At 38.6% G+C, this 22,332-nt stretch overlaps 1 protein-coding gene and 1 pseudogene across 1 annotated transcript; both read left to right on the plus strand.

The window, feature by feature from the left end:
• The first annotated feature begins 1,876 nt into the window (after nucleotides 1–1,876).
• LOC148729652 (adenosine receptor A3-like) lies at nucleotides 1,877–3,759 on the plus strand. The gene has a single exon (XM_088726180.1). The coding sequence runs from the start codon at nucleotides 2,415–2,417 to the stop codon at nucleotides 3,303–3,305; it is 891 nt and encodes a 296-aa protein (XP_088582306.1). The 5' UTR covers nucleotides 1,877–2,414; the 3' UTR covers nucleotides 3,306–3,759.
• A 212-nt stretch (nucleotides 3,760–3,971) lies between these two features.
• On the plus strand, nucleotides 3,972–15,392 carry LOC148729653 (ribosome quality control complex subunit NEMF-like; annotated as a pseudogene).
• The last annotated feature ends 6,940 nt before the right edge of the window (nucleotides 15,393–22,332 follow it).

Genomic DNA, 22,332 nt, shown 5'->3' on the forward strand with positions numbered 1-22,332 from the left:
TAGAGCCATTCCTCTTTAAACTCGGTCGTGGGGCAAGCTGGCGGCCGATTTTCCGTATTTTGACTGAGCACAGAAAATGAAATATTTGAGCAAATTAAAAAATTTTTGCACAGAAATACTCCAAAAAATAAGCTTATTTCGTTAAGCGAAAAAAATTTTTTGGGTTTAGGCGCACTTTAAGTTAAATGGAAAATTTTCACACTTATGCTATTTATAGTACTTAGCTAATTCCCTTTGAAACGTCCTTTTGTCGTGCACATCCCTTTCTATGGTTGATAGCCGAGAAAGGAGAACGGAAAACACGGACATGAAGAACTTTTGACGATGATCGTTCGTGCTTTCAAATATACTGTTTCACTGTAAAACTTGACAGATGGTGACGGTTTCCATTTATTAATTCTTGTTTATTGACAGGAATTTACCAGAAAGCATTAGCATTTTTAGCCGTTCATCTTCATCTCAGATATCAGGAACTTGTGACTCCCAAGCGTATTGTTGCTGTGGTTATAACAGTATTTCGATTTCGGCTGTTGTTTTAATTGCACTATAATTTTTTATTATTGGATTTATTTCGCTGTGCGGCGCCACCCAAGCTTAATTCAAGGTTTTCAGGTCCATCAAGTTTCACAAAGCAATGAAATGGCGGTGAACTGTACTGAAATGTACTGCTGAAAAATGAGACACATTTGGCAATCCATCATTTGCATGCTGCGAAATGTGATCATTCGTCAGAACTGAACTGTTAAAACTTAAGATGATATTATTGTAGACTTTAAACGTGCTTTCTGCCAAAGGTTTATTTGTGCTTTGTTTTTTATATCCAAAGTTTTTCATAGAGATGAAGAGCAGAGGAGCTTATAAACTGTCTGCGTGTTTTCGAGGTTCTTGTTTCTCTCTCTGTTACGAAGAGTTTTCTAGATGAAATTAAAGCTGTGAAAAATAGACTTTACATTTATTTTACTTTCATTCTGTAGGAAGTAGACACATTCAGTTTTTCCCTTCTTATTTGTTTTGCCCTAGAAGAATTTTTTTCTTGAAAACAAAAGGTTTTGGATTAAAATTCAACACCTGACCTCGGTAGAAACAGTCAATTTTAGAGACAGCTGATTTTCTGTACTTGATTGAAATGCATTTTCTTACGTCCCTTTTTTGTTGTGCTAGATTATTGTAAATGAGGTTTTTTTCCATTTTTATAGATCTCTAGAAGATGAACATTCGTGCTTTTCAATGTCCGCTTCAACAGCGAAAAGTTACTGTTAAAGTTTTTTTGGTTTCGATATTGGGTTTGTTTCGTGTAATTGTCAAAACGTAGGTCTTGTCGCTTTTAACAGAGTAAACAAATTAAAGTTTCTGTCGATGGAACTTGAGCATTCGCGCCAAAGAGGAGTTATTATGTTTAATATGTTGTTCTCTTCATAGCTTCGTTTGAATTATTCGCTACAGCTGTCATTCTAGACTGCCATAACTCGCGGAATTTTCGAATGTAAAGAGGTGTTATTTTTTTCTTTTCCAAAGTTCCGCTTACTGAAAGTGACACGCCGCCGCCTCCTAAGGACAACCTCTATCTTTCTGACGAAAGCGAACATTTTACCAATTCTAAGTCTAAAGGTCGGCACACACGAGGGGACTAGTCCCTGCGACTAGTCCCAGCGACCAGTTTCATGCAACTAGTCCCTTCGTGTGAACTACACATTTCTGTGGTCGCAGGGACCAAAATTTAGTCCCTGCGACTGGTCGCACGAATTCAAACTGGTTTGAATTCGTGCGACCAGTCGCAGCGACTTGTCGCATGAAGCATATGTTTGTCCCTTCGTGGGAACTGTTTGTGCGACCAGTCCCTGCGACTAAACGGTAAATAAGCCAATCATGGGTCAGTATGATCCATGACTTCCGGTATTTGTAAACATTGCAGTTTCTATGAATTTTCCGTGAATTCTAGATTTCTACAACTGAAGAATAAAAAACTATTTATAGTTTTGTAAACATATACAGGTGTCTTGATACACTTTCGATGTGTATTAAATGGGAAACGTGAAATGAATTGGCGAACGTTGTTTCGGCGGCTTAAACATCGACCATATGGGCCACAAGTACATAACAGAAAAGTAGCTATTGATCTGTACAGTGAATAACGTCGGAAGAACACGGATAAAAAAGCACTTCAGCAGGAGCACGCGTGTTTCTCGATTTCCTCGTTGGCACCGGACAAAGCTGTCAAATGCATCAACTTATTCATAAGTCTCTGGTTTCCAACTACTTATTAATCCTGGCTTTTGCCAGAATTTATCATGAAGCTTTTCGAAATAACTCTCCATTAATTCACGATGAAGCATGTTTGTCTCATGAAATCCATTTCTTCTGAGCGTACTCGGTGAACTTGTTGACAAATCAGCCTCCTGACTACCCGTTATAGAATGGGGAATAGCGAAAGCCCGTATTACTCATCTTGTGTCACTAATTCCGTGTTGAACTCCTTCTTTTGCTACACATCCATTATGATGAACATTTTGACGATCCATGCGATGAGGAAGACGTCAGCATTGCCAAAGACTTTGAAAACATTGCTGCTGAGTCTCGCTGTTTCTGACCTTGGTGTCGGTTTGCTGGTGAAACCTGTTTATGTTGCAAGGCTGATTACTTGCGCTACTAGTGGAAACTTTATCTACCACGAGCTAAATATATTTACCTACATCACTGCCTTCTTTTCGAGTTTATTCTCGTGTGCGTCACTTTTCGGTGTTACTGCTTTGAGCACAGACAGATTTCTGGCCATTCATCTTCATCTCAGATATCAAGAACTTGTGACTCACAAGCGTGTTGTTGCTGCAGTGTTGATGATATGGACATTTAGTTTCTTGTTTTCGTTGCTGTTAGTGCTGGATTTTTTCTCGCTCAAATACGCTGGAAAAACCGTACTCACCGTTACTTTTTGTTGTTGTATTATTTGTACAACAATCATTTACTTTAAAATATATTTAGCGGTGAGGCGCCACAGAAACGTAATCCAAGTGTTGCAACTAACACACGGGGGTGGAACGACAGTGAACGCGGCCAGGTTGAGGAGGTCGGCTAGCAGTACCTTCTACATATACCTCGTGTTTTTGTTGTGTTATTTACCCTGGTACTGTGTTTATATTTGGGGTTTTTCTTCCGTTAAACAAACCACCAGATTTCATACAAGTGTTATTTATACGTTAACGCTTTTGTTTTTCAACTCGTCTCTAAACCCTGTGGTATACTGCTGGAAAATGAGACACATTCGGCAATCTATCATTTGCATTCTTCGAAATATATTTCTTCGTTAAAACTGAAGAAACATTTAAGGTAGCTATATAACAACCGAGCACTTCGGAGGCAATCTTCAAGTATTATGAATAGTTCGCAACGAAAGTAAACGAATGTGTTTTGCACAGTAGAGAAACTGTAAGTCATTGTAGTTTGCTTACAGGTCATATGTAAATGTAGACCTATATTTGTATTCAATTTGTCAGCTTAGACAGCTTAAGTTAATTGAAGTTATAACATGCAGATGTAATGTTTTTCTACCTCTTTTTCGTCGGAAGCAAAGGGTAATTTTCTTGTTCCATGTATTGGTTTTAAAACAGAAGTACGAATACTACATTAGAGACTCCTAGTCGCTTATGTTACGGGAACCGGAGTTAAGCGTCGGCCTGATGGGCCACGTGGCTCATAAACAGACTATGAATGCTATATATTAGGAGCTACCAGCTTTGTTTATAAAAACATAAATTACCGTAATGATGTCTTTGGCACGCTTGAACACAAAAGTAAAAACTTCTTATGATAATCAACAAAACTGAATCGAATGGACTTTAAACCTAAACATTAGATTGAAACCACTGAGACAAGCGCTACCGTCAAAACAACAAAAACAAAAGCAATAACCAAGAGGAATTTCGCAACGAGTGAAACGTTCAAAATAAGCCCACGCCGAGTGAGGGAAAGATGGAATGTCGAGGAAAAGGTACATTTTACTTTAGATGTTCTCTCACATTTAGAACTTTAAGCCTCTCCTCAAACGGCCAAAAACAACTCCCTCACCTTCTGCCCTTCATACTCAGATACAGTAAACACCCGCATATAAGAACACTGATTTTGGAGGTCAGGCTGATCAGGTTCTTATATATCGGGTGCTTAGTGAAAAATCAGCCTGAAGGTGTTCTTAAATTGTTCTTAAAAATTGGTGGTGGAAATCAGAACTGTAACAAATATACAAAAACAAGCCTGAGATTAAATTAGCATATTTAATGTAAAAGAAAATTAATAAATATCATGACAAAAAAGAAATCAGCCTTATTTGTAGTTAACAAGTGAACAGAACAAGAAAATACGCATCAGTATCTGGGTAACTGCACACCTACCCCTCCCCTAATCCAACAGTAACACTAACTTCTTAACTTATTATAATTTGTGCACAGTATCCCAGATACAGACAACATCAGTATCTGAGCAACTGCGCACCTACCCCTCCCCTAATCCAACAGTAACATTAACTTATTATGTATGTAAATTTGTTTTGTGTTGTATTTAAAAGCCTTTTGATGTTTAAAGCTGTCTCTTGAAGCGAGGTTTTTTAAGAGGGTTAGGGTTTCAGGGCTTTCTCAGTAGAGGATCTCCTCGCGGAATTGATTATACGCCGAAGTATCCTTTTATCGACATTAAAAATCGTGATCCTCTAAAGAATTTTCTGGTTTTAAGAAATTTATCGGGTAATCCGAAAATATTCGAGAGCTCAAAATAAAAACCTGTTTCACCTAACGGTGGTCTCTTTTGTTCTCCTCCGCACCAATGTTTCGGTCATGTTTGTTTGTTTGTTTGTTTTTTTTTTCAATCGATTCGCCTTTTCGTTCGTTTCGTTTCAGTGGTTTCGCCACTAAATTTTTTCCGATTCTTATTGGTTTAAATTGATCACGTGACGCGATAGTGTTCATCCGTGGAGAGATACTATCAGCCCATAGTGCACTCTATTGTTTAATTAGATTTGCAGTGATGGAGCCGATCAGATTGTAGCGTTTGTGTTGGTGCGCTGGTCAGTAGCTAAAGTTAGATGTTGCGTCAGCCCTCAAGTTATTTGCTCTGACGAACTGTTAACGCCAGATGTTCCATTTTTTTGGTCGCAGTTTATTTACCTTTATCAACAATGAACATTTAATAATCGTGGCGTGTCGTCTCGCTCTACAGTTTATCATTGTTACTTGAGTTTCAACTGACATTTATACAACACGGGGATATTGAATAATCAAACTACATGGGGTTTTTTCATTTCTTCTGAAAAACTAGAATTTTGAGATGATTAACACAATTTCATGATGGAATATAATACGAATTTTTTTTTATTGGCTGTGTTTTTTTTTTTTTTAATCCAGTGACGCATGGTGTTCCTAATACCATTTTTTTTTAATGCTTATGTACAGAAGGGAGGACTAACACAGGTTTTAATTCTAAATTGTTGAAATGACGGCGATGGCACATTTTGTTGTTGTCATTACGAATGATGCGTTTTCCGACCTCTTATGTCAAGATTAATTAATTATCACTTTCACCCAATGACAATAATTTTAACGTCAGGATCACATCTTTTTGTGTATTTTTGTGTGGAAACGTGGGGGCGGGAGTGCATTTTCCGGCTTTTCGTTACTCAAGGGAAATATTTGCAAAGTAGCGATGATCTTTGCCTGTTGACGACGTTCATTGTCTTTTTTATTGGATCCCTGACGAACTTTTAGGGAGGACAGCGCTTGCGAGTAACACCGGTGTCATTAAACGGAAATGGAAACGTAAAACCGTTGATCAACCAAATATTTACAGGGAATAAGAAGATGATGCCATTTTTTTTCTAAATTTAAGAATAAGGGCTGAGTATTTTCTTCTAGTTGCCGACCAGCAAACTAAATGAAAGCTCGTAATATCCCAGTTCTGAATTTGGACAAAAAAAATTGCTATCTCGACGTCGTATTTATTTATTTATGTATTTATTCCCTTGTTCTTACCAACTTAAACAATTGGTAACTTCGTCAAAAGCGAAATTCAATAGGTAATAAAGATGAGATTACGTTTTGATTTTTTTTACGTTGCATTCATCAGTCCATGACAGTTACCCGCAGTTTGTTTACTTTTTCTGATAAAATAGACTTTATAAAGTGGTTCATGCAATTCAAGAGTTAGAGTTTTCTTGAAGATCGGAGTCTATGAAGCGCACAGTCTCACTGCTTTTAGCAGCAGAACGCCCGACCTCAACTTAAGTCACAGTTCTACAATGGCAGATACAAAAGAAGAGTTTTATTCGTCTCTCATTGTTAACGCTGTATTGAACGTTGTCTCCTCTTTCGCAGCTGTAACGTTGAACCTTTTAACAATCCATGCGATGAGGAAAACTTCGTCCTTACCGGAGACTTTGAAAACATTACTGTTAAGTCTTACTGTTTCTGATCTTGGTGTTGGCTTGCTGGTGCAGCTGTTTTACGTTGAAGAGCTACTTGCGCTTTTGCTGCAAAACGATCTTGCGTCCAGTGTGCGGAAATCTATGGATTTTATAGTTAGATTGATTTTGTATGCTTCTTTGTTCAGTGTAACTGCTGTAGGTGTAGACAGGTTCCTAGCCGTCCATCTTCATCTCAGATATCAGGAACTTGTAACTCACAAACGAACCGTTGCAGGTGTCGTGCTGATATGGGTGTTCAGTGCATTGCTTTCAGTGATGAGGATCATTTGGGTGCACATGGGAATCGTGGTCGGTTTCATTCTGGGTTTTTGCTTTGTTTCTCTGACTGTGGCGAATTGCAGAATTTATTTCGTGGTGGTGCGCCTTACAAACCAAATTCGCCCGTTACAAGTACAACAAGTTTCACAAGATGATGAAAAATTAGTAAATGATGTAAAGCAAAGGAAAACTGCAGTTAATACTTGATACGTCCTCATTTTGTTTTTGTTTTGTTACCTGCCCCACTATTGCAGTTTCGTTGCGTCTGTTTTCATTCGTGGATCAAATGTCACATTAGAGCTATTTCTTATGTACACTTGTTCACTGCTGCATCTCAATTCATCCCTAAATCCTGTTATCTATTGTTGGAAGATGAGACAAGTTCGAAAGGGCATCGCAGAAATTCTGCGAAACATGTTGCTCCGTTGAAACTGAGCCTCTAGTTTATGTCAACTGCATGAAAGCAGCTTTGTCAGAATCCATGTCAGTTATTTAAGAGAGATCTTTCATAATCAAGAGCAAAAATAAACTGTAAAAATTAAAAATTTAATTAAAAGAATAATGAGCAAAATGAAAGACACGATTTTGTAAATTTATTGTGATTAAAGCCATTGTGTAATTTATTGATCCGCTTTGAATTTTTCTCCAAGGCGCCTCTTTCTTCACAATTAAAGTTTCAGCTTAACTATTGAGTATTAAATACAACAAAAGTGTCCTGGCAAGAAAGACCGTGGTTTTCCGGTTGTAAGATTAGCAATGCAACTCAACGATCGAATTTCTTCTTTTCTCGTTACCGGTATGAAATGTTTGTAAAACTTTACCTGCCTTTTATCATCTTATCAAGATGTTTCCCCCCCCCCCAAAAAAAAAAAAAAAATTTGTTTCCCAATAAAATCTTTAGCCTAAACGAGGAATGTTGAAGTTGTAATGTGTCACGAAGGACTATATTATCTGTCAGGGAACCTACAGTTTATATCCGTCCCTACGTTTCAACTGACACGCGAAGATTCCGGAGGAAATGAACTATGGACGTGTTTGTTATTTTGTTTTAAAGTGGGACATCATGTTTTTAAAAGTACAAGCTACGTCAAATTTTAACCGTATGTGGAAATTAGGTCAAAGTACAACTCGTATTTGGAAATGACGTCAGTAGTGACTACATCGCGAAAATGAAAACATGTTAACCAAAGTGCAAAACTACAACTTTTTAAAGATGATTTCTTATATGTTTTAGGTGGATAAAGCAATCCTGATCGTGAACAGTGCCATCGCAAACCAGATTGATTGGTCTGAAATCAACAACATTGTGAAAGAGGCACAGTCACAAGGAGACCCTGTGGCATGTGCTATTGGTGCACTAAAACTGGAAACTAATCATATCACCATGCACCTCAGGTCTGATATCTTTTTAAGGCATCTTTCAGTAGGCTCCTAACCAAATGTTTAGATCGCTAGCATTTTTGAGTGCCTAAGTGGGATTCTTAGACCTGGTTGCTGAAAGTCATCTGATTTCTCTTCCTTTAGTTTGGATCTTTAGGTGTGCGTTCCATTAAAATTACTTTTGATTGATTGCTACGCCCCACAGGCTTTTGTGCCATAGACACAGCTTAGCGTCAAGAAGTCACCATTTCAAAACTTTATTATTGCACTGGTTTTAGGTATCCACTGTTCTACCCATATCTGTATCTTCTTTAAATTGCGTAGGTTACATTTCGTCCTCGTTGTTACCTCCTTTGGCTTTGCACAGGAATGTCTCTCGTTACCTTTATTTCATGAGGACAGCAAAAGAAAAAGGAGACCTTGTCTCGCAGAGGGAACCCCAAAAATCTTGGCGAAGGATTTCTAGAAACTTTTTCTCTTTTCAAAAACCGAGTTTGCTTGCTTTGTGAATATGATTACATACATTTTGCGACATTATTCTGTAGGAATCCGTACGACTCTTCAGAATCAGACCCTGATTCAGATGAAGAAGAAGAAGATGATGAAAGTACAAAAAAGAAAAGGAAGAAAAAAACCAAGGTATGTCTCTGACTGCTGTGCACTGTGCTTTCTCGACACGCAAAATTTTTCTCATAGTTCTGCAACCCCCAGTGCTCCTTCGTGAAGTTAGTTATGGATGTACACTTCATTCCTTAACGGATTTTAGTCGCTGTTCTGATATGATGGTGTCTTAAAGACCTTTTTGTCCTGTATGCAATCTCTTTGTGGTATCCCCAGTTTTGCAGTAGAACTTATCCTCACTCTTGTCGTCGCAACTTTTATGACAAGAAGAAATTTTCCTCCAAAAAGGAACAGAAGACAATTGATGCATCGGAAAAGGTTAGTTACCCAGTGTCGCAGGTTGTTGGTTGCTTAATTTGCAAATCCCCATGATAAATCTAACTGTTATTAACCGCAGGCGTTAAAATCCGCGGAGCGAAAAACGAAGGAAACCTTGAAAGAAGTTGAGACTACAACAAGAATTAAGAAAGCACGGAAAACATATTGGTAAGAATGAAAGCAGCTTTGAAGTAGTTTGTCATAACAGTCAATCAGCGTTTACTTTTCCTTCAACGTTTTACATCAAGAGTTATCCACAATTTAGGCCGGCCATACACACCACCATTCTGATAAGCAGACGAGTTGTAAGAAGCGTGAATTAGGTAACTTGAGCCGGAGTGAGCCTTGATGAATGTAGAAGACAGAGAGGGAATAATATGTTGAAGAATGTGTTATTAGTGATGCAGATAACATGAATATATATCTCCTGGGATGGGAATTAAATGAATATTTCTTTTGTTTTTTTAGGTTTGAGAAGTTTCTTTGGTTTATCAGTTCTGAGAATTACCTGGTAATTGGTGGCCGAGACCAACAGCAGAACGAACTTGTGGTCAAAAGGCATCTAGAACAAGGTCTGTTGTGGCTCACTTTGCATTCTATTTCTACACTGTTTTAGGAACTTGTCAACTTCCCAAGTTTTTCTTACGAATGTCGCCAGTCACTTGTTTGCCCGCGGTCAAAGTTGGTCAAGACAGTTCTCGAGAGTGCACCTGGTGAATGCTTACGTGCTTCTCTGCGCTTCTCAGCGCTTCTCAGCTTGTTTCTCATTTCTCGAGGTTAGCAGTGGTTACATTTTTCAGCTCTTGACTCTGAGGTACAGCAGGAGCTTGTATCCCGTGCTCGGTCACTGGCTATATGTTTTGGGGCCAGTTACATGTTTCTGTGTCATGTATCATTATCACACATCTTTTCTCCTCAGGAGACGTGTACGTTCACGCAGATCTCCATGGTGCAACAAGTGTTGTAGTAAAGAACCCTACGGGTCAGCCCGTCCCGCCAAAGACCCTAAATGAAGCCGGTTGCATGGCGGTGTCCTACAGTGCTGCGTGGGAGGCACGGATTGTGACCTCAGCCTGGTGGGTGCATCATTCGCAGGTGTCCAAGACGGCACCCACAGGAGAGTACCTTACCACAGGAAGCTTCATGATTAGGGGCAAAAAGAACTTCTTGCCGCCATCTTACCTCATGATGGGCTTTGGTTTCTTGTTTAAACTGGATGAAACGTCCATCGAGAATCACTTGAACGAGAGAAAAGTCAGAGTTGTGGAGGATACTGAAATAGTAGAGGTAAGGTCCGAGAGATTTTCAACGGTGCTTGATTTCCCAGCAACCATGTTTTGTTTGTTTTTTGTTTTGTTTTGATTACTAGCTAATGAGAGCTTTACATTATAACACAGACTGTTTACACAGTAACGTTTGCATTTTTTCCACCCAAATATATCGGGAAACGATCCTATGATATAACACTTTGAACTTGACATAGGATGCTGAAGGAGAGGAAGAGCTGAGCATTCCAAGTGACGAAGGCGAGGCAGAAAATCCACCGAATTCTGCTGTCGAAGGGGCAGCTACTCTAGAAGACGATGATGAAGAAGACAGCTTGTTTCCTGATACAAGCATCGATATACAGCTTACGAAGGAGGGAAAGTAAGTTTTGTTTGTATTTTTAATAGATTAATTTTCAATGGCAATGTTTAAGTCTATTGTTTAACTCTAAATTTATCGTGCTTTTATCTTCGTTTCTAGAGTACATTTTCAGCGAGGTACAAGCAGAAGCAATAGCCGAAGAGATAGTGAAGAAGGAGAAAGTGTTGATCCTGAGGAAACCAAACAAGTATCTTGAGAATTTGAGATGTCATTCCTCGCCCTTGCATTTCATGAATAGCAAAATGCAAGAAAGCGCAAGTTATAGCCGAGTTTCAGTTTGCCAGTTTTCGTGATCTTATCAAGAAACTGCCTATCGTATCAAAAACTTCATCAGGAAATAGATTGGCTTTCCTTTCGATACCTTTATGGCTGGTCCAGAAAACTTGCTTCACTTCCTCAACCAATCAGATGAAAGAAAAAAAAAAACGCGCGTCACCTGGTCACTCACTTTTTCTAGCGCTTCAGATCAGTGGCCTGAACTTACTCTGGTTTTTGTTACAGTTTTTGTTTTAGTTTTCAAGCACTCGAGCGATCGAAACGTGGCCTAATATTCCTCATTATTTTTCTTTTCAGCCCGCAAACAAGCAGCGTCTATCAGCGAAACAGAGGAGGTAATAATTAGCCATGAATCCTGCGCATGTAAATCTTGACTCTCACTTAATGACACGCTGCAGTGAGCACAAATCTCTATTATGAATAAAGTGCAGCCACTTGGCACTTGTCTTCTGATTTACGCGGCGACTGTTTTATGAAATTAAGGTTATACACTTTTCTTTCAAAAGGGAAGGTGCGATACCAAGCTACTTTGTGCTCAATATTGATCTTACATTGGCATATTTTTTTATTGCGAGACCAAGGTACACCACAGATTTTTAATGATTACAATCGAATTTATCTCAGAGAGAATCGAAAGAAGAAGGTCAGACAAGGTGAAGACGGCTCTTTGCAGGCGAATGAGGAGGAGCAAGAAACAGAGGAAGGAGAAGAATATGACCGGGTACGTTTGCATTCTGTTTTTAATGGTGATGTTGAAAATGAGCCCTTGTAAATCCTCTTCATTAGCCTGTTTTAATTCATGGTAGGGGATTCAACAAAATATCAGAGGATTTATATCTGCTCGACCTCGCATTTCGCTTTGAAAGTATTTTGGGAAACAGCTTCTAATATCTTCTGATCCTTAAAAATATTATCCACAGAAATCTGAAAAAAACCATCAGCAAAAACAAAAACAAAAACAGCAACAGCAGCAGCCACCTAAGAGAGGACAAAAGGTTTGACACACTTTTTTCAACCCTGTTAGACTGTTAATATCGGCGAGGAGAATTGAATATTTAGTTGATTGTTTATGTCACAGAGAAAGTTTAAGATTCACTTTCTTTGACTGAGCATGATAGTAGATTTAAGTGGTTAGAATGAATTCATTCTAGTTCCGCTCGTTCATTTTAAGCAACAGACATTGAATATGGACCACTCTGTGCAGCGTAATAAATAATGAACATTAAGGATTTTAATAAAAATTCACAGACTTGGAAGCTAACGAATGATTTTCCAGCGTGACCGGCCTGAAATTAGCGACAAAAAATTGGATATTTCAAGTCGACACCCTTTTGTTATCTAAATGAACGGGATCGATATAAAAACAAATCTAAGGAATTACCCGTGTTAATTAAGGCCTGTCAGAAGGATTTAGTGGCTTTGCTTAAAGCAATTTATACTTTTTTCACTTTTCAGACCAAACTTAGGAAAATAAAAGAGAAATACGGCGAACAGGATGAAGAGGAACGACAAATGAAAATGGAGATTTTAGCGGTAATGATTTTTAGCATGTAAAAAGTATCGAATTTATCCTACCCCTTGCGTAATCTGTAAAGGGTGAAATGAGTCTGGATCGGAACGAGGTTCACTGGCAAGGCTGCATCAAAATGAGGCTTGACTTGGATACCTGCTACAGCTTGTAGTGTTTTCTGTGGCCTCAAGTAACTGCAAGTCTATTACAACTCTCATGGATAGAATGAGAATTCTTCAAAGGTACTCCCAAGTATAACGTCTTGATTCCTGGACAGTTTGGTGATTGCAATGAACAGTGGATGATGGAGAAACATTGCGCGTAAACCGACCCGAGACATTTTGACATGAATTATGGTGAGCTAATGCACCACGGCCGTTTCCCAATACATCAGATGTATGATAATTTTTTTATTTTTTCCTCTTAAACAATGCTGGTTTTTTTCCTCTTATAGTCTGCTGGGCCTTCGAAAGAAAGCAAAGCTGATAAGAGGAAAAGAGACAAGAAGACGGGCAAAGGAAGTTGCGCCAACAGGCCAGCCAGCGGTAAACCAGGGAAAAGGGAAACCCAGACAAGGAAAGACCAATACTCAAATCAAAATAATCTGTCTGCAACAGGAGGCGGTAAAAACCAAGATCAGGACAACAGCTTCCAGTCCAGGCAAGATTTGGAAGAAAACAAAGGCAAAAAAACAAACTTTACAAATCAAAACTCAAGCGTCTATCAGGATAAAGGCGATAGAGAAGGTAACGATATTGACAGTAAAGAGACAGCGACTGGTTTGATGAACTCTTCTGATAGACAAGCTGGTGAAGCGAGCAGTTTGGAACTAGTCAGTGTAGAAGACAATTCTCTCAAAGAGGGTGCTCCAAAAGATGAAGGTACAACAATCATTTTTTTATGAATTTTTTTTTTATGTAATTAACCGTAAAATACCGAAAGTGCTGAAGTGTAAATCAGCTTTTTATATTTTCAGGTGCGAAATATGCGAATTCTGAGAAAGAAAAGGACATTGTAAGTAGACAGTTCGGCTGTACTATGTACTTTTCAGTATTTTGTAAATACTTCAAACCTTATCAAACTTTACAGCCTTAGCGAGATTAACAGTCAGAGGTCGTAAACAAAATGCCATGCAAACTTGAAAAGTGACATGACACCCTGTTTGGTGATTATAAATTACACATTTTACGACAATGTAAAGAAGAAACTCATTTATTAATTTGTTTATATTTATATTTGTAGCGTATTTATTGCGTTTCACTCACTTATTTGTTTTCTTTATGTTTTAATAAATCCCAGGCAGTACTTCTTTTCTCGTTACTTCGCGAGTTAATATAAATTGATCTTTTTTTTGCGTTCATTCAGGCTGTATCAGATGACGAAGCAGAAGACGAAGCACCGAAAGTACGCAATGAAATAATTTCAATTGAGATATTTTTGGAGGTTTTTTTTTTTAAAAAACGATTCTTAAAATTCTAACCATCCCAGCTCATAACTTGGTTTATTCTTTGCCTGTTTCATTTTAGTAATGTGCTGTTATTACTCGATAATGGTTGGTTATAGCATGACGGTTTCACAGCAACTTGCGACAAAAGTCAACTCCGATTTTACTTACAAGCGTGATTTATGATTCACCGTTTCAGAATAACCGCAAAAAATATTTTGATCACAGTCAATCCGAATATTTTGAGTTAAGCAAGATTGTGAGAAACTCAAACTCTGCCGATTGCCGTTGATGTCATGCTTGGGTAACTTTTCGGCGATTTTCGTTGCTTTGCAGGAAGCTGTATCGCTGCTTGATTCTCTTACAGGTTGTCTGAAGATTTACTGCTGTTTGCAATTCCTGTGTGTGCTCCATACGGTGCGGTACAAAACTACAAGTAAGACAGCGGTTTTTTTTTTTTTTTACTATTCTTTTTTTCTTTAAGTTTCTAAGACACCCTAAGCTCAAGTTGTTTGGGTGATAGATCAGCCCTGACCAGAGTCTATCTTTCTGTGTCAGAAGGGCTGTGGAAAAGTTATCTTTTATGGTAAGAAAACATCCTGGTATACTCCTGAATAAAATATGACAATCGAAGAGCCCTCCCTCCCCCCCCCCCCCCTATCTAGTTCTCAGATAAGTGATGTGTGTGTGTTTTATTTGTCTTTTCTTTTCCATTTCTTCGACAGGTTTAAAGTGAAACTTACTCCAGGTACAGCTCGCCGAGGAAAAGGTTAGAGAAACTGTACGGATTTTCTTCCCAAAATATTCTGCTGATGCTCAGTTCTAAATTTTCTATGAATTTTCTCTGAATTTACTTGGCCAACTCGGATTTGAATTTACTCGGTGAGGGAGTTCTATTAAATAATTTGTAACTCAAGTTTATAAGAATTTTTAGGCGACAAAATCGAGAATGATACATTTCACCTCGTCCTGTGATTCGTGAAAAACAAATATAAATTTAACAGGTTTTGTTTCCTTCCTTAGCTGCCAAGACGGCGTTGGGCACTTTTCTGTTTTCCAAAGAAGCTTCCCAGCGAGAGAAAGATTTAATTAAAAGTCTCAAGGTAAAAATTTCAAAGCTCGGGTTACTTTAGTAGGTAGATGAAGCAGTCAACGATGTTATTGAACTTTAAGTAATTCATCACATTATTTGCATTCTAAGCGTCAATCGCACTTCACAGCTTTTGTGCAAACCATCCCTGACAGTGCTTCTCCTTTTTTTCTTTTTTTTTTAATTTTCACTAGTTTTCCACTCTATTTCTAGGACAACGATCTTTCGCGTTACATTCCAGGAAAAGTGAAAGTTTCAGCACCAAACCTTCAAAAAAAGAAGAAGAAATGATCTGTAACATTGCAAGAATTACTGTGGAGATTCCTTTTTATCCAAAGAAATAGTGTTAATAAACCGCCACGTGGTTAATCGACTACACGTCAAATACGTTTTTCTTCGTTGATTATGATTATTATTATTAATTATTTTTGTAGTGTCCAAGTCTTTTTCTGATGGTCAGCTTACTTCTTGTAATTTATTTTACATAATCCATTTTAATCGTCAAATATTTCTGTGCGCACATGACTGATGTAGGCGCGTCAGGTAACCTATATAGTTCTGGGAAATTTCTGGTAAGGACTGCATTTTGGGTTCGATATGATGAGTCTCCTATCCTTTGATGATCCACTCAAGACGGAAAGAACGTTCGACTGACTCGGCGGAATAATTGTGACCCAGGCAGTCAACGTTTTGACGGCAAGCTCTTCGTAGATGCCTCTCCCCACGCTTAGCAAAAAGCATTTAATGAATAACTGACACAGTAGCCTCCATTTATGCAAAAAGTATTGTCGCATATTTATCGTCAGGAATGATCTGTTCCGAGAAGCGGTCAGTTTTCAAGGGCGATCGTAACCAACTGACGACTGTTTACTTTTTTTTTGTCCGACCTCGAGTTTGTTTGTCGGCCGCATCAAAACGAAGTCGTTGCGTCGTTTTTTATATTTGCCAAATATCCTGCATGTGGAGAGCGGAACGATTACGAAGAACTCGAATCAGCTGCCGGCATCTAAAGGATTTAACGTAATTTTGGGGCCAAGATGAATTAGTAACGGCCTTTATCACGATCCTCTTTACTTTCAATGATGTCTTTAACTAAGTTCTTTACAATGAATGGATTATGATCAGATCGCATCTTGGTCTTTTCTGATTGTTTTTTAAGGGTACAGGTACATACAAACAGCGTAGCGTTGCGTGAAATGGCTCAGCGTAATGTCAAATGGTACAGCGTACATACAAATGGTGTAGCGTTGCGTGAAATGGCTCAGCGTAATGTAGAATGGTACAGCGCACATACAAACAGTGTAGCGTTGCATTAAATGGCTCAGCGTAATGTCGAATGGTACAGGGTACACACAAATGGCGTAGCGTTACGTCGAATAGCTTTGCAGAACATCAGACACTCTAGCTGAACATTGAATTGCTTAACATTACATGAATATTCCGATGGGAATATTTCATGTAATGTTAAGGAAACCTAGACTGTCTATAATTTGGCCATTCGATTCCTTTATTACTGATCTATTTGACATCCTTGTATTTTTGGTGGTGACGGCAGCCCATATTACAGCTCTGAGTGCAGACAGATTTTCAGCCGTTCATCTTCATCTCAGATATCGGGAACTTGTGACTCACAAGCATATTGTTGCTGCGGTTTCAACAGAGTAGATGCTTACATACGTTGCTTTCATTAACGGGGTTCATCCCGATCAAAATTGCTGGAATTATTATAATAGCTTTTACATTTGGCTGTATTTTTATTTACTAAGTACTTAGCTAATTCCCTTTGAAACGTCCTCTTATCGTGCACATCCCTTTCTATGGTTTATAGCCGAGAAAGGAGAACGGAAAACACGGACATGAAGAACTTTTGACGATGATCGTTCGTGCTCTCAAATATACTGTTTCACTGTAAAACTTGACAGATGGTGACGGTTTCCATTTATTAATTCTTGTTTATTGACAGGAACTTACCAGAAAGCATTAGCATTTTTAGCCGTTCATCTTCATCTCAGATATCAGGAACTTGTGACTCCCAAGCGTATTGTTGCTGTGGTTATAACAGTATTTCGATTTCGGCTGTTGTTTTAATTGCACTATAATTTTTTATTATTTGATTTATTTCGCTCTGCGGCGCCACCCAAACTTAATTCAAGCCCTTCAGGTCCATCAAGTTTCACAAAACGATGAAATGGCGGTGAACTGTACTGAAATGTACTGCTGAAAAATGAGACACATTTGGCAATCCATCATTTGCATGCTGCGAAATGTGATCATTCGTCAGAACTGAACTGTTAAAACTTAAGATGATATTATTGTAGACTTTAAACGTGCTTTCTGCCAAATGTTTATTTGTGCTTTGTTTTTTATATCCAAAGTTTTTCATAGAGATGAAGAGCAGAGGAGCTTATGAACTGTCTGCGTGTTTTCGAGGTTCTTGTTCCTCTCCCTGTTACGGAGAGTTTTCTAGCTGAAATTAAAGCTGTGTAAAATAGACTTTACATTTATTTTACTTTCATTCTGTTGCAAGTAGACACATTCAGTTTTTCCCTTCTTATTTGTTTTGCCCTTGAAGAATTTTTTTCTTGAAAACAAAAGGTTTTGGATTAAAATTCAACACCGGACCTCGGTAGAAACAGTCAATATTAGAGACAGCTGATTTCTGTACTTAATTAAAATGCATTTTCTTACGTCCCTTTTTTGTTGTGCTAGATTATTGTAAATGAGGTTTTTTCCCATTTTTATAGATCTCTAGAAGATGAACATTGATGTTTTTCAATGTCCGCTTCAACAGCGAAAAGTTACTGTTAAAGTTTTTTTGGTTTCGATATTGGGTTTGTCTCGTGTAATTGTCTAAACGTAGGTCATGTCGCTTCTAACAGAGTAAACAAATTAAAGTTTTTGTCGATGGAACTTGAGCATTCGCGCCAAAGAGGAGTTATTATGTTTAATATGTTGTTGTCTTAATAGCTTCGTTTCAGTTATTCGCTACAGCTGTCATTCTAGACTGCCATAACTCGCGGAATTTTCGAATGTAAAGAGGTGTTATTTTTTTCTTTTCCAAAATTCCGCTTACTGAAAGTGACACGCCGCCGCCTCCTAAGTACAACCTCTATCTTTCTGACGAAAGCGAACATTTTACCAATTCTAAGTCTAAAGGTCGGCACACACGAGGGGACTAGTCCCAGCGACCAGTTTCATGCAACTAGTCCCTTCGTGTGAACTACACATTTCTGTGGTCGCAAGGACCAAAATTTAGTCCCTGCGACTGGTCGCACGAATTCAAACTGGTTTGAATTCGTGCGACCAGTCGCAGCGACTTGTCGCATGAAACATATGTTGGTCCCTTCGTGGGAACTGTTTGTGCGACCAGTCCCTGGGACTAAACGGTAAATAAGCCAATCATGGGTCAGTATGATCCGTGACTTCCGGTATTTGTAAAGATTGCAGTTTCTATGAATTTTCCCTGAATTCTAGATTTCTACAACTGAAGAATAAAAAACTATTTCTGGTTTTGTAAACATATACAGATGTCTTGGAGCCGTTTTGATGGAATTTTTACCCTATTTGACTCTGTTTCTGTTAAAAATAATAAAAAAAAAAAATTAACAAAAACGGAACATGAAAAAGCATGAATAATCCGACTGAATAAGTGTAGTTCATTTGCGTTGATGTTTAATAGTGCCATAATAAAAAGTTACCAAATTTTCATTGTTTTCGTGTAACGCCCCAGACTAAGGAATATCTGTTGCCTCTTAATTTCCCCATGTTCTTGTGCAATTGAATGCCCTCGTGTGAACGCCTTAAGGGACTAGTCCCTGCTACCGGTCCCCTCGTGTAAACCCTTCAAAGACTTGTCTCCGGAACTAGTCGCACGGACTAGTCGCACGGACTTGTCGCCGGAACTAGTCGCACGGACTAGTCGCACGGACTAGTCGCACGGACTAGTCGCAGGGACTAGTCCCCTCGTGTGTGCCGACCTTAGTTTTTACCAAGTCTGATGACAAATTTTTTCTCGGATATGAGATCGATTTCTCTGATTACTGATATGTGAATTGACACATAATTTATATACTTTCGATGTGTATTAAATGGGAAAACGTGAAATGAATTGGCGAACGCTGTTTCGGCGGCTTAAACATCGACCATATGGGCCACAAATACATAACAGGAAAGTAGCTATTTATCAGTACAGTGAATAACGTCGGAAGAACAGAGATAAAAAAAAGCACTTCAGCATGGGCACTCGTGTCTTTCGATTTCCTCGTTGGCACCGGACAAAGCTGTCAAGTGCATCGACTTATTTATAAGTCTCTGGTTTCCAATTATTTATTAATCCTGGCTTTTGCCAGAGTTTATCATGAGGCTTTTCGAAGTAACTCTCCATTAATTCACGATGAAGCATGTTTGTCTCATGAAATCCATTTCTTCTGAGCGTACTTCGTGAACTTGCTGACAAACCAGCCTCCTGACTACCAGTTATAGAATGGGGAATAGCGAAAGCCCGTATTACTCGTCTTGTGTCACTAATTCCGTGTTGAACTCCTTCTTTTGCTACACATCCATTATGATGAACATTTTGACGATCCATGCGATGAGGAAAACGTCACGATTCCCAAAGAATTTGAAAACATTCCTACTGAGTCTCGCTGTTTCTGATCTTGGTGTTGGTTTGCTGGTGAAACCTGTTTATGTTGCAAGGCTGATTACTTGCGCTACTAGTGGAAACTATATCTACCACGAGCTAAATATATTTACCTACATCACTGAATTTTTTTCGAGTTTATTCTTGTGTGCGTCACTTTTCGGTGTTACTGCTATGAGCACAGACAGATTTCTGGCCATTCACCTTCATCTCAGATATCAAGAACTTGTGACTCACAAGCGTGTTGTTGCTGCGGTGTTGATGATATGGACGTTTAGTTTCTTGTTTTCATTGCTGTTAGTGCTGGATTATTTCTGGCTCAAATACGCTGGAAGAATCGTACTCACTGTTACTTTTGGCTGTTGTATTATTTGTACAACAATCATTTATTTTAAAATATATTTAGCGGTGAGGCGCCACAGAAAGGTAATCCAAGTGTTGCAACTAACACACGGGGGTGGAACGACAATGAACGCCGCCAAGTTGAGGAGGTCGGCTATCAGTACCTGCTACATATACCTCGTGTTTTTGTTGTGTTATTTACCCTGGTACTGTGTTTATATTTGGGGTTTTTCTTCCATTAAAGAAACCACCAGATTTCATATAAGTGTTATTTATACGTTAACGCTTTTGTTTTTCAACTCGTCACTAAACCCTTTGGTATACGGCTGGAAAATGAGACACATTCGGCAATCTATCATTTGCATTCTTCGAAATATATTTCGTCGTTAAAACTGAAGAAACTTTTAAGGTAGCTATATAATAACCGAGCACTTCGGAGGCAATCTTCAAGTATTATGAATAGTTCGCAACGAAAGTAAACGAATGTGTTTTGCACAGTAGAGAAACTGTAAGTCATTGTAGTTTGCTTACAGGTCATATGTAAATGTAGACCTATATTTGTATTCAATTTGTCAGCTTAGACAGCTTAAATTAATTGAAGTTATAACATGCAGATGTAATGTTTTTCTACCTCTTTTTCGTCGGAAGCAAAGGGTGATTTTCTTGTTACATGTATTGGTTTTAAAACAGAAGTACGAATACTACATTAGAGACTCCTAGTCGCTTATGTTACAGGAACCGGAGTTAAGCGTCGGCCTGATGGGCCACGTGGCTCATAAACAGACTATGAATGCTATATACTCAGATCTACCAGCTTTGTTTATTAAAAACATAAATTACCGTAATTATGTCTTTGGCACGCTTGAATACAAAAGTAAAAACTTCTTATGATAATCAACAAAACTGAATCGAATGGACTTTAAACCTACACATTAGATTGAAACCACTGAGACAAGCGCAACCGTCAAAACAACAACAACAAAAGCAATAACCAAGAGAAATTTCGCAACGAGTGAAACGTCCAAAATAAGCCCACGCCGAGTGAGGGAAAGATGGAATGTCGAGGAAAAGGTACATTTTACTTTAGATGTTCTCTCACATTTAGAACTTTAAGCCTCTCCTCAAACGGCCAAAAACAACTCCCTTAACTTCTGCCCTTCATAATCAGATATACGTATGATGCACGATCCTCGCAGTAGATAGCGCTATTTATGCAATAGCGAAGATCAGACCTGAAAAAAATCAGGCCTGTACGGGATTCGAACCACTGACCTCTGCGATACTGGTGCAGTGCTCCACCAATTGAGCTAACAAGCCAACTGGGAGCAGGCCGTTAAGTTGATTCGTAAGAAACCCGTGAAAGTGATAAATCAGATACAGTGAATATATGAAGTTCATATATTTTGAACTGCGGTATTAGATACGTATGATGCACGATCCTCGCAGTAGATAGCGCTATTTATGCAATAGCGAAAATCAGACCTGAAAAAAATCAGGCCTGTACGGGATTGGAACCACTGACCTCTGCGATACTGGTGCATCATAATCATCATAATGTGATAATCAGATATGTAAATTTGTTTTGTGTTGTATTTAAATGCCTTTTGATGGTCTCTTGAAGCGAGGTTTTTTAAGAGGGCTATAGTTTCAGGGCTTTCTCAGTAGAGGATCTCCTCACGGAAGTGATTGAATGCCGAAGTATCCTTTTATCGACATCAAAAGTCATTATCCTCTTAAGAATATTCTGGTTTTGAGAAATTTTAAGAGCTCAAAATAAAAACCTGTTTCACCTAACGGTGATCTCTTTTGTTCTCTTCCGCCCCAATGTTTCGGTCATGTTTGTTTCTGTTTTTTTTTTTTTCTTTTCCAATCGTTTCGCTTTTTCGGTCGTTTCGTTTCAGTGGTTTCGCCACTAAATTTTCTCCGATTCTTATTGGTTTAAATTGATCACGTGACGCGATAGTGTTCATCCGTGGAGAGATACTATCAGCCCATAGTGCACTCTATTGTTTAATTCATGATTTGCAGTGATGGAGCCAATCAGATTGTAGCGCTTGTGTTGGTGCGCTGGTCAGTAGCTAAAGTTAGATGTTACGTCAGCCCTCAAGTTATATGCTCTGACGAACTGTTAACGCCAGATGTTCCATTTTTTTGGTCGCAGTTTATTTACCTTTATCAACAATGAACATTTAATAATCGTGGCGTGTCGTCTCGCTCTACAGTTTATCATTGTTACTTGAGTTTCAACTGACATTTTGTACAACACGGAGATATTGAATAATCAAAGTACGTGGGGTTTTTCCATTTCTTCTGAAAAACTAGAATTTTGAGATGATTAACA

Source organism: Stylophora pistillata, chromosome 6 (genome assembly GCF_964205215.1).
Source record: "Stylophora pistillata chromosome 6, jaStyPist1.2, whole genome shotgun sequence".
Lineage (NCBI taxonomy): Eukaryota > Metazoa > Cnidaria > Anthozoa > Scleractinia > Pocilloporidae > Stylophora > Stylophora pistillata.